Here is a 13,963-nt window from a genome sequence, read left to right on the forward strand (position 1 = left end):
TTTTATTCGTGCTCCTCACAGGTTCTTGCAAGTTTTTAGGGAATTTATTTTCGCTGCCTATTACTCTATTATAAAGTTTGTTATTGTGTTGGCATATTTTCCGTATTACTTCGTTTATCTAACATTGTGTGTATTCTCCTTATCGTCAATTAGATTCTGCCTTGTTTCCAATTCATTGTAGAACTTCCATAAAGTGGTGTGTCCCACACAAATTAGCTTTTTAAGTACAAAGTTCAAAACCAAAATAAAATAAACTAAAAAAAATATGGACACATAATTTTGCACTACCTCATATTTGATGTTGACTATAAAAAATATTTCCTTAGAATTCGTCAAAATTTTGTGGGCACTTAATTATATATCTTAGAAGTCAATGTTTGACCATGAAGAGCCACTTCGTAAAATTGTCTAAAAGCATTGCAAAGAGAACAAAAAAATATATATCAGTGAAATGATCACATTTGATGATGCAGAGATGATATATAAAGAGGAAGAAACAACGAGGTCATAAATGTGTTATTGCAAACCGAAATGAATGAGACAGAATAAAAAGAAGGCTTGAAATAAGTTTTTATACTTACAAAATATACTAGATTACTACTTAATATTCTTTTTTTTTTCAATTATTTACCTATTTTTTTTTTAATTTACTACTTGTCATTAATTTCCTTCCGTTGAGTGATAACTTGAAAGACGAAGTGTTACATCATCGTGCCTTATCAGTGGCACCTCATTGTCACATTATCAGTTTGGGTAGTAATGACCATGTTGGAATAGACCACGACTTGGGATGGGTCCGGGGTGGACCCACATTCCTAAGTCTTAGCCTACTTTAATAAAAAAAAAGGATGATGTTTACCCCTTAATCATTTTTTCTCTTTTGCTTTTTTGATTTCTAATATGTGGCAAGTATATTGTGCAAGGAGAAGAAAATAAGGGTTGTTATGGAAAAATTTATCAAGGAGGATGTACCTAGAATTGTCGATGAGTTTGAGAAGCTTATAGAAGCTATCCTAATAGCGGTGTCATCTGGATAAAATAAATAGATTTTGGGATTTCTATGGCTGATGTTGAGAAAGTCTGCTATATCATATAATTGAGTAATTTTTAGTGCGTGTGCTCATGTCCAACTACTATGTTTGGCTGAGGTTCATCTAACTGATTGATATTCAACTTGAAGTAATGATTTTGTAGGTATTTGGTTCATGGTATTTTGTGTGGAACAAGTGGCCTCAATAACTTTAGGAGGGGAGGGGGGTTAATTAAGTCTTAAATTTTTTTCTACTAACAAGCTTTAATCATCTTTTAAATGATATGTGAGATTTAGAATGTAGAAGAAGAAACAATAATCAATTTAACAATGTTCTTTAAATGTGTAAGATAAAGTAAATTACAATTAAAATAAACGAGATAAGGGAAGAGAGAATTTCAAATTCGATTTATATTGGTTCGATCACTTCCCGTGCCTACATCCAGTCCTCAAGTAACCCACTTGAGATTTTTCACTATCCTTGTAAATTCTTTACAATCTTTGAACACACCTTGGGATTCCTCACCCTTGTGTTCGAGTTTCTCACATGCCAAGAGACAAACAATGTCTTGATTACAACTGTTGAGTTTTATAAGATGAACAAAATGATTTCTCTCTTTTAGAGCAGATGATACGACTTGAAGTTCCTAGAAGAATTCTCAATAATTTGCAAGAGTTTGACCAAAAATGTTTAGAGAGGTTTTGAAAGTTAAGTTCTCTGAGATTTTACCTCTTTTCGAAGTAAGGACATATATATAGGCCCATTGTGTCTGTTCAAAACAGTTTGAAGATATGTGTCTTTTCAAAAGATTTTCCAAAACTTTTTCATTGGTAATCTATTACATGACTCTGGTAATCGATTACATAGTCATAGATAGCCTCCACATGGTAGCCTCCCCCTCAAGTGGAAGTCATTATCATCCACGAGTATTCCATGGTAGCCATTAGAGCCCACATACTCTAGGTACTTGCGGTACTTGCACCGCCGCATTTTGTGTTGGGTTTTTTAAGCTTCCTTCCTATATGAAGTAAATGACCAAATGAGAAGGCTCATTTTGTCTGACTTATTTAAGTGGAGAGGGGTCAGATTAGGGAGAGAGAAAGAGACTCATTTGAGAGGGAAAAACAGTTACAAAACATTGAAAGAGAAAGGAGAGAAAAATCATTGTGATTTTCACACACCCACCCGAGAGTGTTTTTCAAATTGCAGTTGTAGATTTGTTCACCGTTGGATTGAGCTGATTTTTGGGCAGCAGTTTTGAAGCACATGATAATTCAAATTGTGTGGTTAGATCGTCAAAATAATATACATAGAAAGAGATAAGTGTTTTTGATTCTCTACTCTATATTTTGGGGTTTCATCTTTTTGTCTCTATTGTAAAGCCTTGGGGTCTGTTTTGATTTGGCTATATGTAGCATGTTTCAGGGCACTTATTGGAGGGTCTCTTGTATTTTTATTGATTATAGTTGAGTTATTTCTTTGGCCTGGACAACCCATGATTTTTACCCTTGCATTGAGGGTTTTCCACGTTAAACAAATTGTGTCTCTTATGTGTTTTTTCTTAATTTCTATTTTGCGTTCTATTTTTATTCGTGCTCCTCATAGGTTCTTGCAAGTTTTTAGGAATTTATTTTCGCTGCCTATTGCTCTATTATAAAGTTTGTTATTGTGTTTGTATATTTTCCGCATTACTTCGTTTATCTAACATTGTGTGTATTCTCCTTGTCGTCAATTAGATTCTGCCTTGTTTCCAATTCATTGTAGAACTTCCAAAAAGTGGTGTGTCCCACACAAAATAGCTTTTTAAGTACAAAGTTCAAAACCAAAATAAAACAAACTAAAAAAAATATGGACACATAATTTTGCACTACCTCGTATTTGATGTTGACTATAAAAAAAATTCGTCAAAATTCTGTGGGCACTTAATTATATATCTTCAAAGTCAATGTTTGACCATGAAGAACCACTTCGTAAAACTGTCTAAAAGCATTGCAAACAGAACAAAAAAAATATATCAGTGAAATGATCACATTTGATGATGCAGAGATGATATATAAAGAGGAAGAAACAACAAGGTCATAAATGTGTTATTGCAAACCGAAATGAATGAGACAGAATAAAAAGAAGGCTTGAAATAAGTTTTTGTACTTAGAAAATATACTAGATTACTACTTAATATTCTTTTTTTTTAATTAAGTACCTAAAAAATTGTTTTAATTTACTACTTGTCATTAGTTTTCTTCCGTTGAGTGATAACTTGAAAGACGAAGTGTTACATCATCATGTCTTATCATTGCACCTCATTGTCATATTATCACCTTCAATGATGTGGCAATGACATGTCAATGATTAGATTTGATGATGTGACACTTTGTATGTCACATCATCACTTAACGTACGAGGATTAACGACATGTAGTAAGTTGAAATAAAAAAACAATTAGGTGATTATTTGACAAAAAATGAATTTTTAGGTAATAATTTGAAAACAATATATTTTTCAGATATGAAAAACATATCTAAACCATATATAATTGATGTTTTGTCATCTATGATCAATGTACTCATATAACATGTTATGTCTTCCCTCACTTTTCATTGACTATTCTCTAGATCCAAAATATATATCCTACCATTTGATCTTGTTGGGTTCTCTTTTACTTTTGTCCAGATATTAAATGCGTGTATCGTAACTCTTTACTTTCACCTTTAAGAGTATCTTACTAATCTAGTTCAGTTGGTTAAACATGATAAATTGATAAGTTATGGTAAATTTCAAATAGTATTTTTTTAATTCCTACCAATTAAAAAAATATCTCATTAATTTAATGCATTTCTTATTTTGAATGAGTAATTATCTTAAAAAAATAAATAGGATAAAATTTCTTAAGTCTATATAAAAGTAAATTACATATATGTTCATCAAATTATTATAATTAATTTTTATTTTTTTACAAGTTTACAAATTTATTTGATCAAATAAACGATTTTCTTTTACTTAGATTTATGATTACCATTTTTATTTTTATTTTCAATATAATAATAAAATTTATCATTTATCATTTCATCTAAAATTAAATTATTTATCTTGATAAAAGTCTTCCTTATCGTTTGTTAACTAAAAAATTATTTTTTTAGATTGGTTTAAATATATTTTTCATATATGAAAAAAGGTCGTTTTTATACTACTATCTAAAAATTCATTTTTTTGTCAGTCATCAATCCTAATTATTGACACGTCATTGAAGGTTATGACGTGACAATGAAGTGTCAGTGATAAAGCGTGATGATGTGTTACTCCGTCTGTTACGTCATCACTTAATATGTTCCCATACCTACCCGTACCTGATACTCGACAGATTGAAATTTATTATTCTAGCCCCATACCTGTCGGGTATTGGGTATTCCCGACCCCGTCCCGTACCTGATTTAAATTAGTAAAATATTTTTTTTAAAGAAAATATTAAAAGTTTGATTTTAGAAAAAATAAATTGATTGTTAAACATTTATTTTTAACTACTTATATATCAATAAATTTATTATAACGCATGTGTCTACAAAAATCGTTAAGAAAAGAATATTAAATTATGTAAAAATTCTAAAATAAAATTAACTAGTAATAAAAATTCTACGCCTTTGGATTAAATTATGCAAAAATTATAAAAATTTGAAGTGGCGGGGAGGGTTCGGGGTCGGGGCGGATGTAATAGTCTCATCCCCGTACTCGTACCCGACTTTTGGTTATCGGGAAAAACCGAACCTATACCCAGTCAACTCGGGTATTACCTGTCAAAGTCTAAACGGATCGGTCGGGTACCCACGGGTACGAGTTTTCTTGTCATGTCTAAGATGGAAACTAACAAGCAGTAAAATTGAAAAATAAATATTATGTAATAATTTAAAAATGGTCTATTTTTTAGGTATGAAAAAATTAATTAAACCTAAAAGAATTACCATTAGATGATAAACCAACAATAAAAAAGAGAAAAATGTAAAAGAAAAAAAAAACAATTTTTTAGTTGATTGATTTCTTTAGAGTAAAAGACAATTTTGCACAAAAATAACTATTAGGCCAGAAAAAATTAGTTGCGGTACAACTTTCTATTTCACAATTTATAGAGAAGTAGAAAAACAGGAATTTTATTTTTTGGAAAAAAAAATCTGAATCATTATGTAATTCAATTAAAATTTAATGTACCAAAATTTATTTATGGAAATAATTATCTATGACATTCAATTTGGTCCATGAAATTGCAGCTAAAATATTGCCCTAAATTACAAATTGAACTATCATAAAGGTAAGAAAATGTGTAGTAGTTACTTTTATTAAAAAAAGTCACTTAAAAAAATCAAATTCAAAAATTAAATGTAGATAGTAAAAGGAAATTTTTGAAAACCTCGTAATTATGAAATTTTGGTTACAAAAATTAAAATTTCAAAGTTTAAAAACTGAAAAAATTAGTCATCATAATTATAATTGTGATTTATAGCTGAATTAAATATTTACAAAACATCGTATGATGACACACTGTCATCCAAGACTTGTAGAACAACCTTGAATAGCCAGTGGATTCCAAACCTATTCTTGGATTCCTAAGTTTATTATTTTATATTCAAAATTTAAATGTACATATTAAAGGCAAGTTTTTAAAACCCCTTAATTATGAAATTTTTGTTCTAAAAATTAAAATTTAAAAGTTTATAAAAAAGGTAAAATTTAATCATTATCATAATTATAATTATGACTTGTAATCGAACCAAATATTTATGAAACACTATATGATAACGCGGGCAAAATCACCATTCTGGGTTACTTTTAGAAAATATTTACCAGAATGGGTCTGTTTGCTTTTTATTTACTAAGGGGTGCTGTTTTGGCAGTGAAAGTGCTTACCTGAGGGGCGCTTACCGGAGGAAGGCGACACGTGGCCACTGCTGCAGGCGGTGCTGCAGGTGGTGCAGGCGGTGCTGGAAGCGCCCTGCAACAAAGCGCCTAAGGTCGCGTCCTGCATGCAGGCGCTACTGGTCGCGCCCTGCACGCAGGCACGTTCCGTTGTGGCGTTCCCGAGGCGCCTTGGTTCGCGCCCTGGCCCCAGGCGCGTCCAGGCGCCCTTAAATGGGGTCCCCCCCTCCCCCAAACCCCCCCACGAAAGCTGTCCCCCCCTCCCCCTTCGTGTTCCCCCCCCCCCCCCCCCCAGCAGTCCCTTTCCCATTCCCCCCTCCCCAGCAGCAGGTTTTTTTTTTTTTAATTTATTTTATTTATATAAATGATTATATTTTAATCTTTTTATATATATATAATTTTTTTTTTTGCAGCCAGCTTCTCCCCTGTTTGCAGGTTCCCCTTCCCCTGTTTGGTTAGTTTTTTTTATTTTTTATTTAATGTATATATATATATATATATATATATATATATGTATATTTTTTTTGCAGATAGGCAGTTTATATTTTTTAGTGGATTTATTTGTAGAGGTAATTATTATTAGTTTGATAGTGTGTTATATTTTTAGTGTTTTGTTATATATTTTTTTCTAGGTAGATAGGCAGTTTAAATTGATATATATTTTTAGTGCTTTGTTTTTTATTTTATAATAATATAAAATTGTTAATTATTGTTGAAGATAATTATAGATAATAATATTGTTATTTAAATACTATATAAATTGTTATATTTTAATATTTATATATATATATATATATATATATATATATATATATATATATTTTGCATATAGGCAGTTTATATTTTTTAGTGGATTTATTTGTAGAGGTAATTATTATTAGTTTGATAGTGTGTTATATTTTTAATGCTTTGTTATATATTTTTTTATGATAAATAGGAAGTTTAAATTGATATATATTTTTAGTGTTTTGTTTTTTGATTTTATAATAATATAAAATTGTTAATTATTGTTGAAGATAATTATAGATAATAATATTGTTATTTAAATATTATATTATTATTTTTGTTAATATTTAATTTTATTAGTTATAATTGATGTTATTTGCAATTGTAAGACTTTGTTGTTGTTGGGTTGAGAATTTTAGTTTGTAGAATATAATTTTAATTAAAATTAATAATAAATATTACTAGAATATTGCTATTGAGCGTATTTAAAAAAAAAGGCATATTGAGTTTGATACAATATATCAATAGTTTAAAATTAAAAATAAACTCTAAATTATAATTAATAACTTTTAAAATAAAAAGTTAAAATTAAGAAAAAAAATTGCTGAAATTGCTGCTATATATATATGTGTGTGTGTCATTATAATTCATTTACTTAAATTATGTGTTCATTTCTAAAATTTAAATTACGTATTTTTTTAGAATATTGTTTGCGTACGTATTTAAAATGTATTTAAATATATTGTAATTTATTATTAATTATTTATGATATGTGTGATTATTAATTTTTTTTCTTGTTATACAGGAGTTTTAATATGGCAAGTTCGTCATCATCTAATCATTATAACGTGGCATCTGGACCATTAGAGGATGATTTACTGTGGATGCAAAAAAACCATATATCACAACATATTTGGAATGGTGCTAATCAAAGGACGTTAAAAATTCGACGAGCTACACCACTGTATAATCATAGAGAAGCACCGCCCGAGGAAATTATTCCTTTATTACAAGTTTCGGGTTTGTACCCGATAATGAAATTGGCGCAATTGAAGATAAATGGAGCATTAGTTAATGCTTTTATTGAAAGGTGGAGGCCAGAAACACATACATTTCATCTTAAGTGTGGCGAGGCAACTATTACACTTCAAGATGTTTCTGTGCTACTTGGTATTTCTGTTGATGGAAGACCTTTAACCGACAATACAAATATTGATTGGTTTGAGTTGTGCCATGAATTATTGGGTGTCATGCCTGACGATGATGCAGTTGACGGGAACTCACTTTTATTGAGTTGGCTGACTTCTCAATTTGCAAATATTAATGATTTCATAGGCAACCAACAAGGGCTTGAAAGATTTGCTCGAGCTTGGATCTTAAGATTCATAGGAGGCGTGATGTTTGTTGATAAAAGCAGCAAAAGGGTGCCAATGAGATATTTGCAATTTTTGAGAGACCTTAGAGAGTGCAGCACTTATGCATGGGGAGCTGCTCTTCTGGGTAACCTTTATAGAGAGATGTGCATCGCAACAGACTATCATGCTAAATCAATAGGCGGTTTCACTCTCTTGATTCAGTTATGGGCATGGGAACGATGCCCAACGTTAGCCCCGTCAGTTATTCCTCCACAACAACAAAACGCGCCACTTGCTTACAGGTATACTTTCCTTTAATATTTTGAATTGATAATTAATAAATATGGTTGCTTGATGTTAATCATTATTATACGTAACATCTTATTTTGTTATTTGGTTTTTTGTGAAGATGGTTAGGAGGTGAATTGCATCACATAGGCAATGACAATTTACTTGAGTTTCGTCGTAAATTAGATGTCATGAAACGCGACGAGGTAATAATTTTGACATTTGTTTATTAAATGATGTTCTAATTGTTACTTAATTTATTAAATTTAACTTTTATATGCAGTTTGTTTGGGTCCCTTATGCTGGACATGTGGAAATGAATTTGAGTCAAGTTTGTTTTATTGGGTCTGTATTATGGACATGTATCGTACCACTTATTTGTTTTCAAAAAGTGGAATGACACCAGCCGGATAGAGTCATGCGACAGTTTGGAATGCAACAACCTATTCCGGGCCTAGTAATGCAACCCGAAAACATACATGACTTGACCTTAAAGGGAAAAGAAGGAAGAAATTGGATGCGACTAATGCAACCCGCGCTTAATGAATGGAATAGTCGCTATGAAAGGAGAGTAGAACAAACGCCGCCACAAACAGGGACCCTTAGTCTGAACTCTGAATATATGAGGTGGTACAGGCGTAAGACAAAAGTTTATGTCGACCCAAAACATGCAAGAAGAGGACTATTGGTATAAATTGTTCATTATAATTTAGAAAATAATGTTGCGTTGAATATTATTTTAATAACTATTCCTTTATTTTTTTATGCAGGGTGAAATCGCGGAAACACTACATTTTATGGTGTCGCCCGTTGGGAGAAGGGTTTGTACTTTTGATGATTTACTGCCATGTATCGAGAAGATCACTCTTATATCTGAAGAAGAGGATAGGATACTTGAGGCACATCAAGATGCTCCCCCTTCTCAGCCACAATTTGAACATCAGCAGTTTAATATACTACAGCGAAGTGTGGAGACTCGAGGCTTAGGGCGACGTCGGCAAACTGTGGATGCAGCACCGTACAGTTTGCCTCCGATGCCAGAACGAGAACATGGAATGTATTACACACCGCCGGTATTCACCCAAGAACCATCGCAGATGGCGCCGATGTATTCATACCCACATGATTTCCAACCAGGGTACAGTATGACAGGCATATTTGGATCCTCTCCTCCTTCAGGGGGGACTCCTTCATTCACCCAAAATAATGAACTACCGACCCCAAATGCTCCACTTGGTGGTCCGTGGAATGTACCTGGAAATATACCCGACATGAATGACTTATTGGGGGTCGATTTACGTCATGATTTCTCTGCCGAGGCTGACGAAGTGGATGAAAGGGGGAATCTTAAAAGAAGAAACCCTGATAGGGCAGCTAGGAATTGGGATCGGCCATGTGGGACATCGTCGCGGCATCACAGACATAGTCATGATTGATTAATAATGGGTTTACATTGTATTGTTTTTTTCCATGTACTTTGTATTGTTTTTTTTTTTTCATGTTTTAACAATGTCATGTACTTTCAAATATTGTTTTCATGTTAATTTTATATTATTGTTACTTTAACGTTCAATCTTATCGTGCAATGCTTTTAAAATAAATTACGATAATGTCACTGACACATAAATGTGTTTAAGAATAACAAAAAAAGAAGTAAACATTTCATTATCATATGATCTAATACATGACATCAACAACTGCCTTGTTGAGATTGCAATGGACAATTACGCTGGTTGTGTCCTACTGTCCCACATCTGCCACACTTGTAGCGACTTTGCGATGGCTCCCTCCAATCCATTTCATTTCTTAATCGAGTTGATCTTGGCCTTCCTTTTTTTGTCACGAATAAAACTTGGATCAGGCACAAGTGTCCACGGGTCATCAGATGGGACAATCGCATCGTCATTCCCAAGAGGCCACCATTGTGCGGAGTAAGCACGTAATATGTAGTCATTTGTGTACACAACATCTATATATTGATAGAAGTTGATGCTAACAGTACCACACGCAGCAATGATATGAGAGCACGGATAGTGGTAAGTAGTAAATTGTCCACATTGACAGTAGTGCTCATTCAAGTTAACTGTCCATTTATGTCCACCTCGTTGAGTCATAGGGTCGAAAGCCTCCTCAACCTCAAATATTGTTCTCTGAATATCATATGTCCGAACAATGTGAGAACAAGCCTTTTCTTGATTTTCCCGAAGTTTTTTCATGACGTGTGAGCAATATATTTGACCATCGCGTATTTCCCTTTGTGCTTGACGACCACGATCAACAAAATACTTTCGACACCTGCTGTATGTTGACTTCACAAGGGCAGTTATTGGTACATTGCGACATCCCTTAAAAACTTTATTTACACATTCCGATAGATTGGTTGTCATATGACCGTATCTACGGCCTTCTTTGTCATATGCCATTGTCCATTTTTCTTTTGAGATCTTCCCAATCCATGCTTTTACTGGGGGACTCAGCTCACAAAATTTATCAAAATTTCTATCAAAAATATGCTTACACGGGGTGTATCCTGCACATAATAAATTATCCACATTAGTCAAATTTGCATAACAAATAACATATATGTTATATATGAAATAATATATGTTAGATATGAAATGTTACCTAATTTTTTTAACATTTCTTTTTGTTTCCCATTCTTAAATTTGTGATTAAAATTACTTGCAATGTGGCGCACGCAATACACATGATACGCATGAGGAGGTTGCCACCCAAGTGCTTCATTCGCAACAGCTGCCTTTATACTTGCATGACGATCAGAAATGAGACAGATACCATCTTTATCTGTGACATGTTCACGCAAGTGTGCCAAAAACCATGACCACGCTGTTAATGTTTCCCCCTCAACAACAGCGAATGCAAGCGGAAGAACATGACTATTTCCATCTTGTGTTGTTGCAATTAACAGCGTACCGCGATACTTCCCATACATGAATGTACCATCAACTTGTATGACTGGTTTGCAATATTTAAAAGCCTCTTTGCATTGACCGAAGGTCCAAAAGACTCGATGGAACTGTCGGTGTTCACGGCTGACAGTATTGCCAACAACAAAATCATCATCACAAATTTGATAATACGATCCTGGCGAATGATTTTGCATGTGTTTCAGCCATGACGGAAGAATGGCATAAGACTCATCCCAGTCGCCATATTCAATTGTTATTGCCTTTTGCTTTGCCTTCCACGCTTTCCTGTACGAAATGTTGTAATTAAACATTCCATTGATCCTCTCTTGAATAAAAGAAATCTTGAGTGACGGATCTTCTTTGATCATCCCTATAAAAATAAGTACGAAAAATTATTGTACACCACACCAACAAACACAAAAAAAAAAGGATAAATAAGAATGAAAATTTATAATCATACCTAGTACACAAGTGGCAATCAAATCAGAATCCAATTTATCATGGTCTTGAGTTATACTCATATTCAAGCAACTGTGTGGTCCTCCCCATTGCGTAACTTTCCATGTATCAGTTTCTTTTGATAAAATTGCCCTCATATAAAAAGGGCATGGGATGTCATCGCTTCTATTTCCACAACAGACGACATATTTCTGCGATTTAGATTCAACAACTTTGAAACTTTGATGCACTTTCATTACATATTGTTGTAATGCATTTTTTACTGCGCTTTTGGTATCAAATTCCATACCAACATATAATTCTTGACCCATATTAAAATTTGATTCCATATCTAAACCGCAAATTTCTTCTTGGTCAGGATAACTCCAATTAATATTACTATAGTGAGAAGCAGAATCCCAAAATGGAGTCTGACTTCCACCTACAAAAACAATATACCAAAAATTTATAATTCAAGGGTAGAGAATTATTTAAATATTATAATATTTATTTATATATAACAATAAATATACCTTCTCCCGATTGCACAACTGTAAGTGGTTCGATCAAACGGGCAGCTTCATCATCTGTGTCAGACATTTCATTAATATCCTCATCCTCATCTAATGAGTCCTCAGCGTATGAATTAGATATTAAATAATCATCATCATCAAAATCTTCTTCTGAATTTGTTCCAACTGTTGCACTACCCGATTCATTGTGAGACATATTATTTCCGCATGATAACAATGAATTTTTCAAATTAATTGCAGAAGCACCCGCAACATCAACTTCAACACATAATTCTATGACAGACATTTCTTGTTGTTGTTCACAACTTTGAATCATTGTTTCAACATCTTCATCGTCACAAATTTGCAGTGCAATATATTTACCTGCAACTAAAAATCTACAAGTGATAGTAGATATACTTTCATGTTTTTGTAATTTTACCTTGTCGTGTATCCTTTTTTTAAAACTCTCAAAACTAATATCACGCTTGATTTGAATAGCTTTTTTAGGGCCTTCAAATGTGATACCATCATCAGTTTCATACATCTTACCATTTAAATAGACGAGTGTAATAATTGAATTCATTTTTCAAAAATATACCTACAATAAATAATTAATGTCGTCAACAAACAATAATATAAAAAATATATTAACATAACATAAATTATTAACCTAAAATAAATTAACAACAACAAATTACTCTAAATAAATGAAATTACTGTCACAACAATTTCCTACTTCACACACTCATGACGCAAAACAATCGGCATTTATTTTTAATGTCTATGTATAAATTTTGGCTATTAAAAAAATATACCAACAACATCAATAATTATGAGCTTAACTAATAATAATAATAATGTGCTAGACATAAAAACTACTACAATAAATAATTATTGTCATCAACAAACAAATATATCATAATTATAACCAAAAAATAAATTATTAAGTTACCAAAAATTACTAATTATCACACAAAAAATATAAACAAAATTACTATTTCATTTTATAGTTCATGTCAATTTGTTTATGCACCTACAAAATATAATCATTATTATCATCAACAAAATAAATATTAATTAATGCTATAATGTATTGAAGATAAAAAATATTTACTAGTTTTGAACAAAATTTCTAACCGGTACGTTTCAACTCAGCTTCAAGGTTTCCAAATGAGCTTGATTTTTGTGTGAAAATGAAACGGAGGGCAGATGGTTTTATAGGGAACAGGGACGTGCCAGGGGCCCCACCACTAGTGGAAGTGCCTGCCAGGCTACCACTAGTGGTCGCGCCTGGGGCCCTACCACTACTGGTAGCGCCTGGCAGGTAGGCACGACTGGTAGCGCCTGGCAGGCAGGCACGACCACCCCTGTCACATCGTCCTGTCCAGACAAGTCACGTGTCGCGTTCTGGTGGAACGCGCTCCTCAGGTAGGCGTTTTGTAGTAAAATAACAGACCCCCTTGGTAAATAAAAATAAAACAGACCCATTTTGGTAATTAATTTGTAAAAGAGACCCAATTTGGTGATTTTGCCAAACTAGTCATGCTGTAAGCCCTTTATCCCATGAAAAGAATGAGAATTACATGAGCCAACACTAACCATGCAAAAATCTATTTTATGCTCAAATAATAGCAACTGACATTGGAGGTTATCATTCTTTGAAACTTGAATTAGAAAACTAAGGTATTTGGCAACAATCACTAAATTAGATAATTTTCAATCAAGCAATTATTATGTCTAACATTTTAGCATTACTTTAAAACTTTTAAAAAGGAAGT

The 13,963-nt window shown here is 32.7% G+C and overlaps 2 protein-coding genes across 2 annotated transcripts; one reads left to right on the forward strand and one right to left on the reverse strand.

The window, feature by feature from the left end:
- Positions 1 to 7,474: 7,474 nt before the first annotated feature.
- LOC114400450 (serine/threonine-protein phosphatase 7 long form homolog) lies at positions 7,475 to 8,702 on the forward strand. Its single transcript, XM_028362898.1, has 3 exons — positions 7,475 to 8,316; positions 8,424 to 8,508; positions 8,586 to 8,702. The coding sequence occupies exons 1-3, from the start codon at positions 7,475 to 7,477 to the stop codon at positions 8,700 to 8,702; spliced, it is 1,044 nt and encodes a 347-aa protein (XP_028218699.1).
- Positions 8,703 to 10,101: 1,399 nt separating this feature from the next.
- LOC114400452 lies at positions 10,102 to 11,543 on the reverse strand. Its single transcript, XM_028362903.1, has 2 exons — positions 10,985 to 11,543; positions 10,102 to 10,832 (listed from the first exon to the last, which is right to left on the reverse strand). The coding sequence occupies exons 1-2, from the start codon at positions 11,541 to 11,543 to the stop codon at positions 10,102 to 10,104; spliced, it is 1,290 nt and encodes a 429-aa protein (XP_028218704.1).
- Positions 11,544 to 13,963: the final 2,420 nt, after the last annotated feature.

This window comes from Glycine soja, chromosome 19, assembly GCF_004193775.1.
Source record: "Glycine soja cultivar W05 chromosome 19, ASM419377v2, whole genome shotgun sequence".
Taxonomy (NCBI): domain Eukaryota; kingdom Viridiplantae; phylum Streptophyta; class Magnoliopsida; order Fabales; family Fabaceae; genus Glycine; species Glycine soja.

Excerpts from the sequence above, each read along its gene's own strand:
- LOC114400450 (XM_028362898.1), top strand. The coding sequence starts at position 7,475 with ATGGCAAGTTCGTCATCATCTAATCATTATAACGTGGCATCTGGACCA. Across the intron at positions 8,317-8,423 it reads AACGCGCCACTTGCTTACAG|ATGGTTAGGAGGTGAATTGC; the intron begins GTATACTTTCCT and ends TTTTTTGTGAAG. Across the intron at positions 8,509-8,585 it reads ATGTCATGAAACGCGACGAG|TTTGTTTGGGTCCCTTATGC; the intron begins GTAATAATTTTG and ends TTTTATATGCAG.
- LOC114400452 (XM_028362903.1), bottom strand. The coding sequence starts at position 11,543 with ATGTTTAATTACAACATTTCGTACAGGAAAGCGTGGAAGGCAAAGCAA. Across the intron at positions 10,833-10,984 it reads TTGCGTGCGCCACATTGCAA|GATACACCCCGTGTAAGCAT; the intron begins GTAATTTTAATC and ends TATTATGTGCAG.